The sequence below is a fragment of the Carlito syrichta genome, unplaced genomic scaffold (assembly GCF_000164805.1).
Source record: "Carlito syrichta isolate Samal-C Ts95f unplaced genomic scaffold, Tarsius_syrichta-2.0.1 Scaffold103356, whole genome shotgun sequence".
In the NCBI taxonomy this organism is placed as follows: Eukaryota; Metazoa; Chordata; class Mammalia; order Primates; family Tarsiidae; genus Carlito; species Carlito syrichta.
In genome coordinates this window covers 72,228-93,098 of record NW_007047452.1, presented here as the reverse complement: position 1 = coordinate 93,098, position 20,871 = coordinate 72,228, and the positions used below count along the sequence as shown (strand labels likewise).

Sequence of the window (20,871 nt, the reverse complement as noted above, 5' to 3'; positions counted from 1 at the left end):
AAAAGGAGCAGGCAGAGAGGTACAGGATAGCCAGGCAAGTCCTGAAAGTCAAGTGAAGAAAAGTATTTCAAGGGGAAGTGATCACATGCATCAATTCCACTGATATATCAAGAAGATGAGGACTAAGAGGTGGAGGAGACAAACCATCCTGAAAAGAGCTTGGCTTCAAGAGAGTTAGAGAAGACAGCAAAAGAGAAGCTGGGAACAAGTTTAGAAGACTCTTTCAAGGAGCTTCACTGATGTGGGAAGGAGTGAATGGGGTAGTAACTCCCCATTCTTAGAGTGAAGAGTTTCTTTTAAAGATAGTAAAAATGACACAACATGCTTGAATGCAAATGGAAATGACCCAGTATAGAGGAAAAAAAAAATCAATGAAAAGAGAGATGTCAGAGAAGATACTGAGTGGCTAGGCAAAATGATTCAGTGATTCAGAAGACTGATAAATCATACATCTTCTCTCAGTTGAATCTCAGCACTGCTGTTATACAGTTCTAAAGAGTCAGGCTGAAGGTAAAAAGATAATAAACATTAAATATTTGTTTTTCAATTGAAATTTATCACCCAGTACCTGCTCCATGGCATATGAAGAACTAAAAACCCCACTGCTGCTGCTGCTGGAGCTGGTTGAGGAATCTGCTGAGCTCCCAGATGGGGTCCCACTGCCAGAAGTCTTTACTGTAAGGACTTGCTCATCAGAAAAGCCCAGTTGGTGGAGTAGCTTTTGATCTTTATTCACTGTCAGCTGCAAAAAGTGGTTTCTTAATTATTGAGAGGAAAAGGAAGAGGAAATTATTCATATCAGGCTAAATATTCATATCATATAAGTTTATTATTCATAAAAAATGCTTATTTAAACCTACCAGGCTATCATTTGTAAATATTTGTATATTATCCACAGGAGAGCACAACTGCTTGGCTATCTTCCACCGGACACTCCCTATGGTTTCATTACTGTGAGCCTGTAACACAAAATTAAACATGTAAGGCAACTCATTAAAACAACTGTTGGTGAGCATCTACTGTGTAATGGGCACTGTTCCAGATGCTAGGCACATATCAGAGAACCCAAAGACAAGCATCCTTACCCTTACCCTCATGAGGTTCTCCTTCCACTGTAATTGAATGTTCTACCGCATACTCCTATCTCTCTTCATCATGCGTGGAATAAAATCTCAAGTCCTTCTTCCAGTGCAGTGTTTTCCACTCTGTCTCTTTCTCACTGAGCTCTACTCCCACCAGCCACCTTGTTTGCTTTTGTACCTGCCTTTCCCTTTGCCTGGAAGGTTTTTCCAAGCAAACTTCATTTACTCTGTCACTTTACTCAAGTTTATGCTCAAATGTCACCAGCTCAGAGAGAGTTTCTCTGTCCATCTTTGCCTAAAATATTTTATGCATACTTATTTATATATCTGCTTGTATCCTGTAGTTTCTTTTCATTTCAGTCTTTATCTAAATTTGTTTACCAAATAGCTTTTAGAATCACTACTCATGCACGTGATTAAGAGTGTTTTATGAAAATAAGAAGATAACACAAAAAAGGCCATAGAGCTTAATGTAAACCTACCTCGACAGTAAAGGTATCTTTGGTAGACTCATAGGTAACATTAAGAGTTAAAAGATGTCCATGAAATGAGGCTCCATGAGGTAGAATAGTTCGTGGAACAGAGTAAAAATCCTTGAAAAAGATATAGTAAGTCAAAAGTAAGATGCACAGTGCCACTGTTAAATATGCCCAAAAACCACATCTCATACATTTAGTCTAGCAATATGATGAATGAAGTTGCTTTTCTCAAAAAAAAAAAAAGAAGAGGCTTACCTCAATAGTGATCACATAGCGTTCTGCCAGAAGCAGCAATCTCTCAATTATCACAAGTTTCGTGGATCTATCAAAAAAAAAAAGTTGCTGATCTAAGTTCAATTCTAGTCTGTTTTACCAAAACTACAATCATAGTACTTGCTGGTCAAAGAAATTTGCAGTGCTCAAACTTCCCTTTCACCCAATAGGGAGGTGGTTCAATCTGCTCACAGCTATAGTACACAGACGAAATGAGGAAGGAGAAGCCTGCCCTTCCCATGCTTCCTTTCCTTTTCTTTCTTTTTTTTTTTTTTTAAGTCCTTCCATAAATAAAGATAGGCCTATCTGTTCATCAATCCACCAAAAATGAATAGTCAATGGGTTTGACTCTCATAATGTTTTAATTAAAATATGCCAAAAAATTCTGTAAACACATGGAATCTGACACAGTTCTGGACTGCCTGAAAATTAGAAGACAAATGCAAACCAGGAAGTACACCACAAATTAAAAGCTGCTGTTTGAAAATGAAATCTGAGGTTTCTTTTGGTTGAAGACTTATGGAATCTTACTTATCATGTGACACAAGACTGTGATATTCAGTGGCTTATATCGTCATAGTTCCATACTTTAAGGAGAATACTATGTGTGTTAACATTAAAAAATGAAAATCCAAGTCCCTTAAAAATATGTTATTCTGCTGGGCTCGGTGGCTCAGCCTGTAATCCCACGCCTTTGGGAGGCTGAGGTGAGTGGACTGCCTGAGCCCGTGGGTTCGAGACCCACCTGGGCAGCAAGACCTCCTCTCTACAATCAATCAAAAAATCAGCCGGGAGTGGTAGCGCATGCCTGTAATTCCAGCTACTGGGAAGGCTGAGGCAGAAGGATCGCCGGAGCCCAGGAGGTGAGGCTGCGGTGGCCAGGAGTGGCCACTTCACTCCAGTCTGGGCGACAGAGTGAGGCTCCAACTCAAAAAAAAAAAAAAAAAAAATTATTCCAGAAAGTCTAGGTAATTCAAATAGGTATATTTCTAAAACTGAAAAGAGGTACTATCATTTTCCAACAACTGGACTGATATGTTGATTACTGCTAATTTTTCGCTTTTTAACAGTTCTATTAAGTACATTTAACAAAGTTATAAATTCTTCCAGTCTATGGGCGAGAGCTTGACCTTGAAATTCAGATGAAAAATCTTTAAAAAAAAAATATCTAAATGCTTTAATAAGTGAATTGTTGCGTGAACTGTTTTAACTATGCGTCAATAATGAATTAAATCACAAGCAGTACTGCAAAACACTGTACAGATGAGAGAAAAATCCCTAGTCCCTTTATAAGATGGTACAGTTATGGCAACTAAAAAGTTCTTTCAAAGTCAATTAAATGAGATAAACTATGATATTCTGGTTCAAATTCAACTTTGAAATAATATACTTTTTTAGCTCTACTTAGAGTTTTTAATAAAAATATTTTAAAATTTGTGTGTTTTTTACTCTGTAGTCAGCCAAATAAAAAATGATTCCAAATAAAAAGCACTTAATAAAGAGAAAACAACAAAAAACACACTCAAAGAAGTAGCAGTTTGAAAATTCCAATCTAACAGCTCCTAAGTGCATTTCTATTTTGATTTATTGGATAAATGAATTGTTAAGGAACTAAGTCACAAAGGTGGACTATATATCACAAACAGGTAATTAGGAATTGTTAATATACATTTTAAATGAAAGTCTATTTGAGGTATGTTGCCAAGAATGTGGGAATGTAAAAATCATGTTAATGTTCTTATCATGAGTTGACTCTATAATCAATTCTGCCATTAAAAAAAAAAAAAAGCTGAGAAGGCTGTTTCAGTGGTTTCGTTCATATTAATAAAGTATAGTGACACAGTATTCAACTCATTAAAAAGAAGGATGTGGGCAAGAACCCACTGTCTTGATTCCCCTTTTAAAAGAAGGTTTAAAAAGCAAAGGAACATCCCTAGTTGTATATAAAAATAAATAAATACACAGTCATTCCAGGAGTAGAGAAAGACTATATGAGCAACCATCACTAGAGGGCAGCAGAGTGAGGAACAGAGTGTAAGCCCTTCTCTGAGCACCCAGCTAGGTTTCCTGGGCATCAATGATTTGGGGTGCTTATCAGTAAATAAAGGCGCATAAACCCCCACAAAAGCATTTTAGTTACTTCATTCTAATGTTCCAAAATACACATAGTTTCTCCTTCCTATGTCAAAGAACTACAGCAAATACTTAACTCAGATGTCACTGGCAATACCCAGAAACTCTAAACACAGCAAAGTGAGTAAAAGATAATGGTCAGTTCAGTTCAAAGTTCTATCACAAACATTTGGGGATAAAAGGTCTCACTAAAAATTATTTTGAAAAATAATTTTATTTACATAATATTTTAACTGCCTATGATTATATTATAATGTATAATTTTAATTAACTATCATCTTTCACTTCATTTTATTTGCCCTATTAATGTTCTGGATTTGACTATTCGTGGAGAAAAGCTATATCTAAGTAAGCAAATATTTCAAACTTGAAAATAATGAGTCTCTGTACAATAAATATATTTTTATTCCATCCTAAAGAGTAAGTTACTCATACAACACAGAAAAGGAGTAAAACGAATCAAGTAAAATTAAAAACAAGAGAACTTGTCCACTAGGGAGAAAGGGAAAGGCAGAGCAATACTTGGGTGGTTCTGGAAATGACCTACATGCAGATCTCTAAAACAGACCCAGATGCAGGGATTGTATGTATATGGGGAACTATAATTCTCAGGATATGAGAGCTTGCAAAAGTTACAATCTAAAACAAGGGAATCAGGCAAATAAGTGAACTACACAGGAAAAAAAGGACGTCAATTATTTGTTTAAACAGATATGTTTATGCGATAACTTACCTATATGGAGACTGAACTTCTGATCACTTACCTATATGGAGACTGAACTGAGGTTGCTACAGTTGGCATGGCAGTTGCTGTAAGCATTTTTGTTGCTCTAGTCACAGCATGTGTTAGAGTGGGGCCACCAAGTGCTGAACTGGCTGCCTGAAAAATACAAACAAACATTCTGTATCAGGGTTTCTCAATCTGGACTCTACTGACATTTGGCGCTAGATAATTGTTGAAGGCTGTCCTGGGCATTGAAGGATATTTAGCAGGATCCTTGGCCTCTGCCCACGAGGACCCTTTTAGGGTCCTCCAAAAAGGTCTCCAGACATTACCAAATGACCCCTCTTCGTATGTAAATCCTTACACATACCTCATACAGGGGTACACTAACACTTGAATGTTTTTTTATGATGACACATTTGGATACAGTCACAATTAGGAAAATGCTGTACAGATTCTAGCACTTATTTATCAGAAAGTTACTGGCATTTGGAGGCTGTAGCATTTTATAGTCCAGAAAAGTCTATTTGAGATATACTTCCAAGAATGTGGGAATACTTTTGTGATACTTTTGACTAAATATAAAACTTTAAGCATAAATTTCAACTGAAAATGAATGTTTAATGCTTTAACCATCATGCTGAAAATAAGACATTAGAAATACATAGGAGGAGGCCAGGTGCGGTGGCTCATGCCTGAAGTCCCAGCATTTTGGGACGCCGAGGCGAGAAGATTGCTTGAGCCCAGGAGTTTGAGACCAGCCTGGGAAACATAGTGAGAACTCATCTTTACAAAAATAAAAAAAATTAGCAGTGTGTAGAAGTGCATGCCTATAGTCCCAGCTACTCAGGAGGCTGAGGCAGAGGGACTGACTGAGCCTAAGAGGTTGAAACTGCAGTGAGCCGTGATCATGCGACTGTACTCCAGCCTGGGTGACAGTGAAACTGACTCAAAAAAAAAAAAAGAAAAGAAATACTATGAGAGAATATTACGCAGTAAACTTCTAATGGACAAAGACAACCAATACTACCTACAACAGGGTGCCCTGCTATGGGCTTTAGTAGTATTTATGGCATAACCAGGTAAAACAGAAACTACAAGAAAAACAACTAGGAGAAAAACAGAAAAAGAAGCAGTGCTTGTATAAAACTCCTGGATAGAAAAAGAAAAGGAGAAAAAGACTCTATTAGAAATATGGAATACATTGGAAACCAGTTTTCTGAAGATAGTTCCTATAACCCCAAAATGGAGGATAAGGTGGGGGAGAGAGGTGGTGGGGGAAGTAAGATTCCTATAAAATGCACGCCTGTCCTGGGGCATCACAGCAAATCCCTGTTCCCTATGCCAGGGTAGACACGGTTGACGAATTCTTCAATAGGATCCAGATACAAACATCAACATTATAAATTATCTAAAAATATGAAAATATAAAAGGAGAAAACCAAAGCATTTATTTAAAAAACAGGCGAAATAAAATGCGTTACTCACTTCTAATCTTGTATAGCAATCAGCAATGAATTTCTTATGCAAAGATACTGAATCCTGAAAGTAAGAGGTACACAGAAATTAAAATTAGTATTTTACATTTAGTTGTAATCATTATTCAAAACAAAACATAAAAAAAAGAAACTAATTTTGAGGCATGCCAAGGATCACAGCTTATCACCAAAAATTATGTAATTCTCTGCTTTTTTTGTGTATGAGAAATTTTTCCTTTAGATACTCACCTTCTTTAACCTAGGATTTAGATTAATATAACTATAGTTTATGATTAACTGAATTGCTTCATTAGCAATTTCTTCATCAGGTGATTCCATGGCTATTTTCCAAATGAAATCCATTCCTATCAATTCCAGCTTTTCTACATACTGTTCAAGAGAAAAAATTACAGACAATTATTTTCTGTTACACAGTGAGTCCATACCTCTTCAGTTCAACTTGAATTAAGGCTGCAAAACCTCTGTAATATACAAAAATGCTATTGTACTGATATGGAATTTTTTTTTTGAGTTGAGTCTCACTCTGTCACCAGGCTGGAGTACAGTGGCATGCTCACAGCCCCGCCAGCCTCAACCTGCTGAACTCAGTCAATCCTTCCACCTCAGCCTTCCAAGTAGTTTGCACTACAGGTGCATGCCACCACACTAAGCTAATTTTTAAACTTATTGTAGAGATGATGTCTTGCCAAGTTGCCCAGGTTGGCCTCAAACCCCTGAGCTCAGGCAATCCTCTCACCTCTGCATCTCAGTGTGGGGAATACAGGTGTGAACCACTGTGCACAGCTGGAACTTTATAAAACAAAAGAACCACAGAAGCATCGGGCAACCTCCACGGGAAGCAGGAGAGGTACAGAGAATTTTCTCCAGACATCACTGAACCCAAGATGGACACATACTCAGACAAGTTACTAAAGCATAAAAAAGCAGAAGTGAGATGGGCATCATCTTCATGAGCTTCACTTCAGAAGAAAATGAAGTCAAGCTAGAAGTGGTTAGTAATTCTTGGGGCTCACCATCTTGTCTTCCCAAAGCCATTAGAAATAGCAGGATCCAGGGCTTACAAGATCTTGAAAAAATTCTTATCACACCAGGAAACCAAGTCATGAATGAAAGGGACCTGGAAAAATCTTTAGTTTTTGCCACAGCCCTTTTAAAAGAGGTACATGTAAATATAAACATAAGCTGGATACATTCCATAAATCCTTATTTTCCTGCTTCATTGTCCAGCCCTAAATTTTTCTCCCCAAATTTCTGTCACTGTGATCCCAGTCTGTGTTTACTTAAATCCCAGGATTTAAGACTGTTTGCATGTGAATTGCTGGATCTGAGGAGTTGAAAACTTAGATGAACTAATTCTACTTGGCATTCACCTAGCCACGGGAAGCCACTGGCTATCCCTAGATCAGCAAGAAGCAAAGAGAGTGACTTAAGATGTGAGTTGTGCTCTCCCAAGTAGTTGGTGAGGCCTGGTAGTGCTGGAAAGGGAACATCCATTACACTCTAAGAGAAGCTCTGTCATTAATGCAGAAGCTGGCAACCATGGAGATCATGTTCTTCAAAAAAAAAAAAATCCCTCAATTATAACTTTTCTTTTTTTGCTGAATATCAAGTTGCTCTAGAGTATCCAAATTATCTAGATTTGAGAATAATGTACTTACCAACTGAGCCCCTTGTCTTTTTAATCGATGATCACAGAGATTCACATTTTCAAAAAAAGTCTTAAATAAGTTAAAACCTGAAATTATAGAATGTCAAATAAATTCATGTACTCTAAATAACACAAATAATCAATGAAAAGACTCAAGGTAGATCAAGAGATAAAACCAAAAACTCTTGGCAATGGTTTCTTAGATATGGTACCAAAAGTACAAGCCACAAAAGAAAAAAATAAGTAAATTGAATTTAATCAAAATTAAGTGCTTCAAAAGACACTATCACAAAAGTGAGAAGACATCCTACATAATGGGGGAAAATACTTATGAATCTGATAAGTAGCTAGTATCCAGAATATAAAGAACCCTTACAACTCAACAATAAAGAAACAAATAACCCAATTTAAAAAAAGCAAAAGATTTGAATAGACATTTCTCCAAAAATATGTACAAATGGTCAATAAGCACATATAAACAGATGCTCAGTGTCATTAGTCATGAGAAAGGTGCAAATCAAAACCATGAGATACCACTTCACACTCAGTAGGATGTCTAAATAAAAAAAGACATTCTAACAAGTATTGGTGAGAATGTCGAGAAACTGGAACCCTCATACATTGCTAGTGGAATTATAAAACGGTGATACCACCTTGCAAAACTGACCGTTCCTCAAAGGTTAATTATATGTCACAGCAATTTGACTTCTAGATATATATTCAAGAGAAATGAAAACTTATATCCACATAAAAATGTGTACATGAATGTTGACAGCAGCATTATCAATAACAGCCCCAAAGTGGTAACAATCAAAATGTCTATCAACTGATAAACAGATAAACAAAAATGGTATATCCATATAGTGGGATATTATACAGCCGCAAAATGGAATGACGTACCGATACACCTAGTATGCTACAGCCTGGGTAAACCTTAAAGACATTATGCCTCAGCATAACGAAAGAAGCCATAATAGAAAAGGCTACATACTGTACGATTCTGCTTATATCCAGATTAGGCTAATCCATAAAGAAAAACAACAGACCAAAGGCTGGGTGAAGGGAGGAGTGGAAATGGGCACAGCGTTTATTTTTGGGGTAATAAAAATGTTCTGGGATTAGAAAGTAGTGAAGGCTGCACAACTTTGTGAATTATACTAAAAGCCACTGGTCGCTCACTTTAAAAAGTGAATTGTACTAAGGAATTTTGAAAAGACAATTTGATCTGTCGAGCCTATAAAAGATACCACTTACGTATAATTAAAAAGGAATTTATGTGTGTACTAAATATGTCTTCATATGCACAAGGAAAGTTCCAGGATATCCTAAACTATTTAGCTGCTTCTGGAAAGTGGGACCAGAGGGAAAGGAATGAATAAAATCAAGGTACCAGAAAAAAGGATTTTGAATTTCTTCCTACCATTCATAGTGATTTCATACGACTCCAATTTAAGAATCTTCTCCTTGAAGAGCTGCTGCTGGACATCACTCTCAAGATCATGCTGCCCTTTTGTAAACCATTCAAAACACATCTGTGGATTAAGACAAATATCACCCTATAACTGAGATCCATTTCAGGAAAATATGTATTCAAAACTGGAAAAGTAAAAAACTATTTTAACACTTTAAAAATTCATATTGCCAAAATACCACTCAAAATTAAAATGCATCTGGGCACAGTGGCTCACGCCTGTAATCCTAGCACTTTGGGAGGCAGAAGAGAGAAGATTGCCTGAGCCCAGGGGTCTGAGACCAGCCTGGGAAACTTGGCAAGACCTCACCTCTACAATAAATCAAAAAATTAGGTGGGCATGGTGGCATGCCCCTGTAGTTCCAGTTACTTGGAAGGCTGAGGTGAAAGAATCCCCTGAGCCCAGCAAGCAGGTCGACCGTGAGCATACCACTGCACTCCAACCTGGGTAACAGAGTGAGACTCTTGAAACTCAAAAACAAAACAAAACAAAACTGAAATGCTTAGAATTCTGAAATGAAATGAAGTAGTCACTAGAAATCTTTCTCCTGGATAATAAAAATGTATACTCCATCTTTTCTTAGGTTTTTTTCCATTTACAGTTTATTTATTTAGAGTTGGGGTCTCACTCTGTCACCTAGACAGAAGGGCGGTGACTCATGACTCACTGCAGCCTCAACCTCCTGGGCTCAAGTGATCCTCCCACCTCAGCCTCTCGAATAGCTAGGATTACAGGCATGCGCCACTATGCCTGGCTAATTTTTCTTTCTTTTGGTAGAGATGAGGTCTCACTATGTTGCTCAGTATGGTCTCAAACTCCTAGGCGCAAGCAATCCTCCTGCCTTGGCCTCCCAAAGTACTGGGATTAGAGGTGTGAGCCACTGCGCCTAGCTCCATCAACATTTATTAAGCCTTGCTATGTGCCAGGCACTGTGTTAAGCATTGTCACGTACTTAATCTTTTCAACAATCCTATGAAGTAGTTAATGTTATTCTGTAGAATAAGATGAGGAAAACGAGATCCACTGTTAGAAAATGTCAAAGTATGCTTTTTGTTCCTGATTTAATCTATTTTTGGCTGTTTAATTTTAGTTTTACAAATTTATCCAGGCACTAAAATTCTTCTTTAGTGTTTCTGAAGTGCAGCATCATTATAGGATGTCAAAGTTTTCTGTTGGTAACTTAACATTTGTTTCAATGTGAGAGAAAAATACTAAAATATATCTGGAATCCTCTAACTGTATTCACTTGGTTAAATTTGGTATTTTATCCAGAATGGTATCAAAATTATCAAAGAGCACATACATTTATTTTTATCATGAATGCAGATTATATAAAACATGTTTTCAGCACTTAAAGATCCTGGCCCATACTACTTATTCTTTTTTTGTTTGTTTGTTTTTGAGTTGGAGTCTCACTCTGCCACCCAGACTGGAATGCAGTGGCCGCTCCCAGCCACCGCAGCCTCGACCTGCTGAGCTCCGGCGATCCTTCCACTCAGCCTTCCAAGTAGCTGGAACTACAGGCACGCGCTACCATGCACAGCTAACATTTTAATTTATGATAGAGATGAGGTCTCGCCAAATTGCCCAGGCGGGTCTCGAACCCACGGGCTTAGGCAATCCACTCACCTCAGCCTCCCAAAGTGTGGGATTACAGGCTGAGCCACCGAGCCCGGCCATACTACTTATTCTTATGTAAACTGAAAAGTATTTAGAATTGATTATGTGAGACATACAAAAAAGTGAAATATTTAAACATTTCTGCCTTACTTCATCCACAATATTATCTTCTTACCTCTCTATCTAATTCACAAACATCCTGGCCAGTCACAAGACACTCCCAGATTTCCTTGGCACGATTCCAACCCAGATACAGAGTAGCTTCTTGCAAGAAAAATGCCAGAAATTTTAGATGTGCCTCTAAATACTGCAGAAAGAAATGATGCTAATTAGTTAACTCCAGGCATTCATACCTAAAAGCAACATTAAACAAAACACAACTTTAAAATTTAAAAATGGTTTTACCGAACCCTTTTTTATATAATCTAAGGTAAAATAAATGTGAAAAGTCTGTTTACAAGTTGATAGTACAACTGGTATTCAAGTCTATTACAAATTCAGTTGACTTTGGATGTCAATAAAATATAATTTCTGTAATCTCAAAGGAAAATACCACAAACTCACAACTAGTAATATTTTTACTAGTAATTATTCTACAATTAATTTTTAAAAAATAATATTTAAAATCAAGTGACGTGAAAAACAAAATCCATCATCCATAGTATTAACAATTATTTCAGATCAAAGGTTAAAAAAAGATGTTTTACCTTTATAATATGAAAGATTAATCTACAAATATCATTTCTCTAAACTTTCTTTTGAAACTATAGTCAAGACACAAAACTATTCCATCACTACAAAGATACTTCATGCTACCTGTTTATGGTCACACACAACAAATATTCCTTCTGTAGTTCAAGTATAAAAAGGCCAAATGAATGCTGCAAAACATGAAGCAAAAACACAAGGCCTGATACCTCCCGGTAAGTGTACCGGCCATCCACAAGTGTCGAGCCAGTTAAGCCTCCAGGTCCAGCCACAGCTGCTGCAAGCCGATGACAAGCTATCAAGCTTCCCGTTACCAGTTTCACGATTTCAAAATTTTTCTTTAAGTCTTGAATAATGCTCTTGACAAACAACAAAAAGAAAGTGGTGTGAAAATTTGCAGTTATTTTGTTGGTTTAATACAAGCTAATTTTTTTGCAATATAAAACAAAAACAAGCCTTTGAATCTTTTCAAATCAATTTTTAAATTACCATTCTAACTTTTAAAAATTGACTTAATTATTTCAACAAATTAAGCAAATAAAAAGGAAATGAGTTAGGGATGGAGAGACATATATATACATATATTTCCCCCCCCCCCCTTTTTTTGAGTCATAGTCTCACTCTGTTGTCCAGGTTGGAGTGCAATGGCATGTTCAAAGCCACTGCAGCCTTAACCCGCTGGGCTCAGGTAACCCCTTCACCTCAGTCTTCTAAGTAGTGGGAACTATAGGCATGCACCACCATGCCAGGTTAATTTTTTTATTTATTGTAGAGACAAGGTCTCGCCATATTTCCCAGACTGGTCTCAAACCTGTGGGCTCAGGCAATCCTCTTGCCTCAGCTTCCCAAAGTGCTGGGATTACAGGCATGAGCCACTGACTGCGCTTGGCCTATATATATATTTTTAAGCACCACAAAAGTGAAAGCAGAATGATGTTTAAACTCATTACATAACATAAATTAATTACACTAATAACCATAAAGATGCAAGATAATGACTATAAACATAGTAATGTTAGCCATGTTTTGTTATCATAAAGGGTTATGCAAGTAATCGTATAAAAAAAATTACTCTTACCTTGTCCTGCTTTTGATAGGTTTGTTTTATGAATGAGCGAGTGATTTCATGGAGCTGACGCAAAGCTGGTACCACCCATACAAACTGGGGATTATTAAGCTGAGATGACTAGAGTTAAAAAGGAGTACATTAATTAAATCTAGAAATCGATGGCAGATTCACTTATTAGCTATAAAAAATTTCCATGTCAATTAGGTTTTATTACTCTATTATTTTCCTCTTCATATTGCCCACTTATAGTTTATCTCCATGCACTCATAATTCAGTCTTCAACTTCTTATTCTGCATGCAATTTCCTAAGGTCAAGAACTGCAAACAGGAGTGGATGTGAAGTGACAGCAAATATACAGGGGTATATCAGCAAAAAACAGACAACAAGGAATTAGCAACTTCAGAGGATAGATTAAGTAGCACAGGCTGCTAAGTCATGTTGGCACAATAAAATAAACTGATGGCATAAGGTTAACCTAGATAACACTGAACTAGCTGCTAACTAAAATGAAATAAGAATTGGACTTTCTACAAGAATTTAATTAAAATACTAATGATATGCTGATAGAGTGTCAAGTTAGACAATCTGTATATCCTAGTTAAAACACTTTACAGGCAGTAGTTTTACTTTTATTTATTTTTCTTACACTTTACACTTATACTGTACTATACATTTTTCAAAACATGTTCAAATATATTATTTATGAAACTGGTACATGACAATCCAGATCTTCATAGCACAGATATAAAAAGTTCAATGTTCATGTAATGCTCTTTGACAAAAGAACTGCTTTTTAGTAAATAGCATCTTTCAAACTATGAAATTTCATTATATGTCAGATTAAACAATCAATTGATTGATTATGAAATCTCTAATCAAAAAACTGAGTAAAAGCCTAAGTCCTTAGCATTATTTTAGAAACTGAATTTCTTATTTTAAAGCCTCTTTTTTTATTGAGTCTTAATATAAGACAAAAAGATCCCTGTGGGGAGAAAAAATACTTTCAATGTCTTTTGCAGAAAAACATCTCACTACTGGATATGCAAATATGAGCAAGTTATTGCCAAACAATATTGTTTTCCTTGTCTCATACAGATTTGACAATCAATCAGCAAATACCATATTTCCTGGATTCTAAGGCACAGGTTTTATTAATTTTAACATTTCTGAAATTGATACTTTTTATAATTATGTCACAAGAAACTCACCGGCCACTAGGCACAGGATTAAGTTTTGATATAGCTGTCCTTACCTGATTATGTGCAAACTTAGCTACACACAAAATGTATTTGTTCATCTACCTGTCATTTTAGTTGTTACTTGGTACGAGAGTACCAAACAAGAATGGCTTTCTCACTTAAATGTGGATCACTAATTTGTTACTTAAGTGTTACCAAAAAGATTACACTGTGATGCAGCACTAACAAGTCATGCCTATCGATGCAATTAAAATAAAAGAAAACTGCCAGTGGTCTCAGACTAAAGCACTTTCCAAAGTCAGAAGTGGGCACGACAGACTCATACCCTGTAAAGGGCTGTCTCACTCAGCACTAAATGTTTCTCTGCCTTAAGTTACACCTTAATTCAAAAGAAGGTGTTTAACTTGTAATACTCAACTCAATTAAGGAAAAAAGCAGCTTGAGTTTTATGAAAGAGGACAAGCACACAAAACTTCACATCCTTCAATATGCCTCAAAATTATACAGCCAATCTTAAAGATTTTAGACTGGTCCCAAAGCACTACTATAGATATGTAAAGTGATGTGCCACAGTGAGGCTGGTCAAAAGAAGGCTTAGACTCAACCTTTGATTGTGAATCTAAAAAAAGGGTCAGGAAAAGTGGACAGTTTCTTTTTTTCTTCCCTGCAAACTAATTACATCTGTGATGCAGGTTGAAATCACTGGCATCTTAGTATCACAGTAATAAGGTATATACTAAAGGACAACTACTTGTGAGACTATCTAGAGTATTTCTGGTACACTATAAAAGTTGGAAAATGACAATGATCAAAACTTTAAGGTTTACATGCAAACTTATACCTTCCAAAAGTATTACAAAAATTAGGAATGAATTTGAATCCTTCAACAATAAGCAGATATATTAAAAAGTATCACTATGACCAGTTAATAAGTCAATTACTGAAATTAAAAAAAAAAATTTTATTCAACAATGAAAATTACCCTTTGAAGGTAATTCATTATACAATCAAAAGAAAAACCATGCAAATTGGAATTTGAGAATTACTTTTGATATAGTCTTTCCAAAGCTTAGCAAATAGGAAAGACATTATTTATTTCATCTTATCTATGATATGACATTGCTAAGTTACAAGAGAAATTTAAATTACTCTTCTCCAATTACAGAAGGGGCAAACGAGTGTTGAACAATTAAAATGAAGATATCTGATAATGTCAGGGAGTTGAGGTTTCATAAGTAGGAGTTAATGGGATATCCAAATTAGACTCTTAACATTAGATGAAGCCTTAGAGGTTGAGTGGTTTAGCCTGTAAACCTATTCTTACATTCTCTTTATTCATCTTGTATGAAATAACTGGTCTCTCAGTATTTCAGTGATGAGGAACTTAGTACCTCAGAGGCAACACATTGTTTTCTGACTGTTCTCACAGAAGTTCACTGATACTAAAAACATGCCTCTGCATAACTTCTTAGGAGACCTAAAAAGTTGAATCAAACTTTTCTATAGCAATCCTCTATGTATATAAAGAAAATTTTCATATTCTTTCTTGAGTTTTTTTTTTTTCAAAGCTGAACATCTCCACTTACTCATCTGTCTTGTTTTTCCAACCAAGCCTTTTATCTAGAACCAAAACAAAAGTTTCTGCTTGGGTGGAAAATTTTTTATAGTACCTCTTCCTGTATCAACCACAACACTGTGAGAGTAACTGCATGCAGTGAGGACATCTTGCTACTTTTACTTTCTGTTACACATTCTGGCAAGTAGAGGCAGCTCAACTATGTACAAATGAGACTTCTGGTGCACTCACACGGTGAGGGAGAGGAAGTAAGAGGAAGGGACCCAGCATTTGTGGAAAGCCTGCCAGGCACGTGGGCGAGGAGGCCTGAAGAAAACGACTTAGAAATGCAGGTACTAACAGTTGAGTAAAAATAAATTTTTTTTTTGTTTAGTAATTTTTTGGAAAGTGTACATATAAACTTTTTAATTGAAGAAAAAAAGAAGTGAAGTAAGAGGGGGTGGGTTGTGGAGACAGTGGTAGGTATAAAGGAAGCAAAGGAAAAAGAATCAAGGGAGCCGAGGGGACCCTGGCAGAATCTACAGAAATAAAGTTAAGAAATAAAGGTCAGAATTTCCAAACACAACAGTGGAACTTGGGAATTTTAAGAGTGTCAAAAGCAGAGGGAAAGGAACCAGTTGAGGGAATAGAGGCAGCTGAGGGCAGGAGGGAGTAAGAGGTGGGTGATCTTGTCTTACCCTTTGCTTAGTTTCTGTGTAGCCTGGCAGGGAGACATAATCCCCAGTCAGCCCACCTTGCTGCCTGGCAGGAAAGGGCATAGCATAGAAAAACACCTTTAGTGGCAGTAAGTAACTCACCCCCTGCCTGGAGCCATACTCAGGGGGGCGTTGATCTTCCCACTGCCCCCCTTCAGTCACGTGTACTTAAGAGAGCATCTGCAAAGGCACTTAGCACTGAAAGCACTTAGCACCGAAAAGTGCTATATAAAATGCAAGGTATTGCTTGGAATGAAATAATAGTACATCAGAATTTCTTTACTGGGAGCAGTGGGGAAATAAAAAAGGAAGAATATTCCTTTCAAGTCTCACAAAACACCTTCAAATTTTTTTTTTACTTTTTGAGTTTTGTTATAAAACAATAGATGTGAATGAGGTGACTGCAAAGAGAAGCAATAAAGATGCAGTGATGCAACTGACCAGAAGAGCTAAGTATGTTTAGCTGTACAAGGAAGGAGTAACGCTCAGGAAGGATTTTCTGGTTTCAAAGGTCATTTCCCTGGAGGGAGGGAAAAGTCCTTCAGTATCTATAAAGAAACGTGTCAGGTGCTGAGAAGAAAAGACCATTTTTCTACAGATACTCTTTCTTCTTACTAGAACCACCGAAGGTTCTAAACTTCTTCAGTAACTCTGGACAAATTTGAATCATAAGGAGAGATTGCTAAATTATCTGAATGACTGAGCTAAGAAAACTGGAAAAATTCAAATTGTATCTAAATAGAAAGAAAGCAAAGTTGTTTCATTAAAGAAATAATTCCTTATAACCTGAGGAATTATTACCGGTTTCAGTCTGTGAATACCTTTTAAAATCTCTAGCACTAGGTTATACATAGAAAATTTACTTGATAAAATTTCAGTGTCAGAAATATACAACATAAAGTTCTATTTTTTTTTGAGTCAGTGTCACTCTGTCACCTAGGCTAGAGTGCAGTGGCATGTTCACAGCAACCACATCCTTAACCTGTGAAGCTCAAGTAATCCTTCTGCTTCAGCCTTCCAAGTAGTTGGAACTACAGGCAGATGCCACCACGCCTGGCTAATTTTTTTGATTTATTGTAGAGATGAGGTCTCACCATGTTGCCCAGGCTGGTTTTGAACCAATGGGCTCAGGAAATCCTTGCACCTCTGCCTCCCAAAGTGCTGGGATTACAGGCATGAACTACCATGCCTGGTTAACATAAAGTTCTTATATGTCCCCAATTAAACTTCTTGACCAAATACAACTTAAGAGAATAACAGCCCACTGAGTCACCAAAGCCTCTTAACAAGAGCTAAAAGTCTCTGAATGGACAAATGAAAATTAGCAATATTCAAGATCCTTTAAAGAAATACTTATCAACAAAGCTAAGAAATGTTTTACCAACAAAATTACTAAGCCACTATATCTTAACAAAAACTTCTCCTATGTTTGTTAATAATAAAATAAAGTTTAGACAATCCCTCCCACTGCTACACTTTAAGCTCAGTCTAGGCGACCTGAGAGCCCTGGTGAGAAGACAACACTGATCTGTCAGGGCTGCTGCAACCACAAAAGCACATTCCATTGAGCTGGCCACTGTGACTTCCCCTCAGAGGAGAGACCCGAGGTTTAAAGACTTGGGAAACAAGAGAGCTATGATCATTAACTGCTCAATCTACTAGCCATCGTTTCCAAGAACAGTGCATAAATTACAGTAACCTGGCAGCCAGAGTCCTAAAGGGTAGGGCTTCTACAGTCCCAGTTCCTCTGGTAGTCACCATCCAATCCAGCCTTCTAAAATTGCGCCTCAGGAACAGGCACTCATTCAATGATTACGTGCCTCAGGAATTACTTTAAGAACATATCTAAATGAAGAGCCTGTATATGTGCCAGCAATTAATGATCCTCCTCCTTCTAGTATCTCTCTCTTATTCTATTACTGTTCCTCCATTTCTCCCTTACAAGAGGAAAAAAGGGCACAATATTCATCTAGAATCTATTGCACCATTAAAATTGCATATACTTTAGATTTAATTTTAAAAAGAAAGACTAGTTGAAAGTCTTTCAATTTTTAGAAAATTATATAATAAAACTCTTCAACTGTGATCCTGGATTTTTTTCCCTTTAAGAATCAGTAACTACCTAAGTCTTAAATACTAAAGCACAGGTCATAAACAAGTATTTAAACATCAAGTTTGAATATGAACATTGCTCTAAGAAACACAATAACATACTATTATTTTTATCTATTTATTTATTTTTTAGGTTAGAGCCTCACTCTGTCACCCAGGCTGGAGTGCAGTGGCACACTCACGGCCACCGCAGCCTCGACCTGCTGGGCTCAGGTGATCCTTCCACCTCAGCCTTCCAAGTAGCTGGAACTACAGGCCTGTGCCACCACGTCCTGCTAATTTTTTGACTTATTGTAGAGATGAGGTCTCGCCAAGTGGCCTAGGCTGGTCTTGAACCTGTGGGCTCAGGCAATCCTCTCACCTCAGCCTACCAAAGTACTGGGATTATAGGCATGAGCCACCACGCCCAGCCTTATACTATTACTTTTAAACTGTGATGACATTTATTTGAGGAGACTATTAAAATAGTATACCTTTTAGTTGGTTCTAGCTGCAAAGTCTTACCTTGAATCCATCCTTCTTGTTTTTTTCCAAACCTGACCATTCTCCAGGCTGAAAATAATTTTAAGAGAAATATAAGTGACTTGATAAAAACAATACTATAACTTCCCACTCTTGAACTCTAAGGTAAGAGTTTCCAAATAGGACACTTAGTTTAATTTACATAGTAGAGGAGGAAAATTACTTGGTTTTAATTTCTCAGGCAATACTGTTGCTCTAACAACAAAATTAGATCAAAGATAAAACCAACCCTTTTAATATCTTCTATGCACTTAATGATGTAGCTCCTCTTGATTGCTTCTTTCACTGCATATGCATCACTAAGGATTGTCAGGTGCTCCTCCAAGGCTTGCTGAATAAGGCTGCTGGGCAGGGTTGGAAGGTGAGCCAGTTCCCAGAGGACATCTAACACCTACAATAATATCACATATGATGAGCCAGCTGATATGCAAATAAAACTGCTTTGAGCATTTGTAGCTAAAACAAAACAAAACAAAACAAAAAACACCAGTTTGATTCTCCTGCCTTTCCAGAAGTGGCCTCAAAGCGAGCTTCCCGGCCTATTCTTCCAATCAGGCTCAACAGCTTCTGTCTTACTCTATCGCTCTCAGTCTCCCAGCTCTGTCAAATAGAAAAGAAGAGAGAGAAGAATTGCTTCACAAGCAAACTGGTAAATATGCAAAAACTAAAAATGAGCTAAAAAACTTTAATAAAGTAAGGAAAGTACATTTAAACACTGCCATTTGGGGAGAACCTCAGAAAAGCTTATTTTAGGAAAATATAAAAGTAGGCAAGTTTGACTGAACACACATACCTTCTGAATGAGAACAAACAAATGATTAAGCTGATCTGAATTGAATTTCACAGCTGCTGCAGCAATAATAGTGTGAATGTTCTCTATCACGGTAGATGATTGTCCTGACTAGAAAAGGGGACATTGGAAAAAAGTTAAGTCTTGGAACTTGGAAAAAACCTACGTCTTCTCCCTGGCACTCTATAGAAGCAAAAGCAAAAATATAACAGAGATAAACTGACTGAAGTCTAATGAACACTCACTTGCATGACAATATTGGCAAGACTACATGAAGCAACCATTATTAATGGTTATCTATCAGCTGTCATTATTTAAATTCCTAGCAGCATTAATTTTTAAAAGGACAATGTCAATAAAAGGACAAGAATCAAGTTCTCAATCTGACATTCACTTCAAGAAGTGAACAAAATATTTTCAACGAGGTAAAAAATTCAAACTGATTACATTATGAGACGGGCATACTCATTTGTGGCATTTTATAAATGATCCTGAGGGCTCCAGTTAAGAGTATTACCTGCTTTTGTTTTTATTTTGCTCATGGATATTTTTTGACTTCAATTAATATTTATTTATTCTGTTGGCAATAAGACTGTGCTTCAGAGCTGTAGGCCCTATTGTCAACCTTATGGTTGAAATTTATGTTTATAACCTCAATCATGTCATTGTTGTGCCTCACTGTTCATCATGTGAGAGACCGAAAGACAGGACATTTTTAGATTCAATTCCTTAAGAATTTTCTCAGTCATTCATTAAATGTAATTGTGAGCTGGGTGCGGTGGCTCACACCTGTAATCCCAGCACTTTGGGAGGCTGAGGCAAGAGAACTGCCTGAGCCCATGGGTTCGAGACCAGCCTAGGCAACATGGCAGGACCTGTCTCTACAATAAATCGAAAAAATTAGCCAGGTGGGGTGGCGCGTGCCTGTAGTTCCAGCTACTTGGAAGACTGAAGAGGAAGGATTGCCTGAGTCCAGCAGGTCAAGCCCAGCATATTGGCCACGAGCATGCTACTGTACTCTAGCCCGGGTAACAGAGTGAGACCCTGACTCAAAAAATAAAAAAAATGTAATTATGATATACAATATATACATCATGGCATCTAATCTTCAACCTTATGTGGATTCAAAACTTGCACTCACAAAACAAAACTATATGAGGGTATTCCACCAAGACCAAGACATAGAAGTAAAATCTATGGAACCTGAGACTATTTTCTTTTACTCCTGCACATTTCTATAGTTCACCCTGCAATGTTGGCTTTGGAGCC

At 37.0% G+C, this 20,871-nt stretch overlaps 1 protein-coding gene across 1 annotated transcript in view; it reads right to left on the bottom strand.

Annotated features, from left to right (window-relative positions):
• USP24 (ubiquitin specific peptidase 24) overlaps positions 1-20,871 on the bottom strand; it is a 116,347-nt gene that overhangs the window by 69,687 nt on the left and 25,789 nt on the right. Inside the window, exons 12-27 of the mRNA XM_021716013.1 lie at positions 19,606-19,713; positions 19,317-19,412; positions 19,042-19,203; positions 18,795-18,842; positions 12,717-12,824; positions 11,848-11,997; positions 11,106-11,237; positions 9,259-9,370; positions 7,849-7,925; positions 6,419-6,559; positions 6,180-6,233; positions 4,732-4,847; positions 1,817-1,883; positions 1,565-1,675; positions 861-959; positions 569-742 (exon numbers count right to left, since the gene is read on the bottom strand). Coding sequence (XP_021571688.1) covers positions 569-742; positions 861-959; positions 1,565-1,675; positions 1,817-1,883; positions 4,732-4,847; positions 6,180-6,233; positions 6,419-6,559; positions 7,849-7,925; positions 9,259-9,370; positions 11,106-11,237; positions 11,848-11,997; positions 12,717-12,824; positions 18,795-18,842; positions 19,042-19,203; positions 19,317-19,412; positions 19,606-19,713 — 1,755 coding nt within the window. The remainder of the gene's footprint in view (positions 1-568; positions 743-860; positions 960-1,564; positions 1,676-1,816; positions 1,884-4,731; positions 4,848-6,179; positions 6,234-6,418; positions 6,560-7,848; positions 7,926-9,258; positions 9,371-11,105; positions 11,238-11,847; positions 11,998-12,716; positions 12,825-18,794; positions 18,843-19,041; positions 19,204-19,316; positions 19,413-19,605; positions 19,714-20,871) is intronic.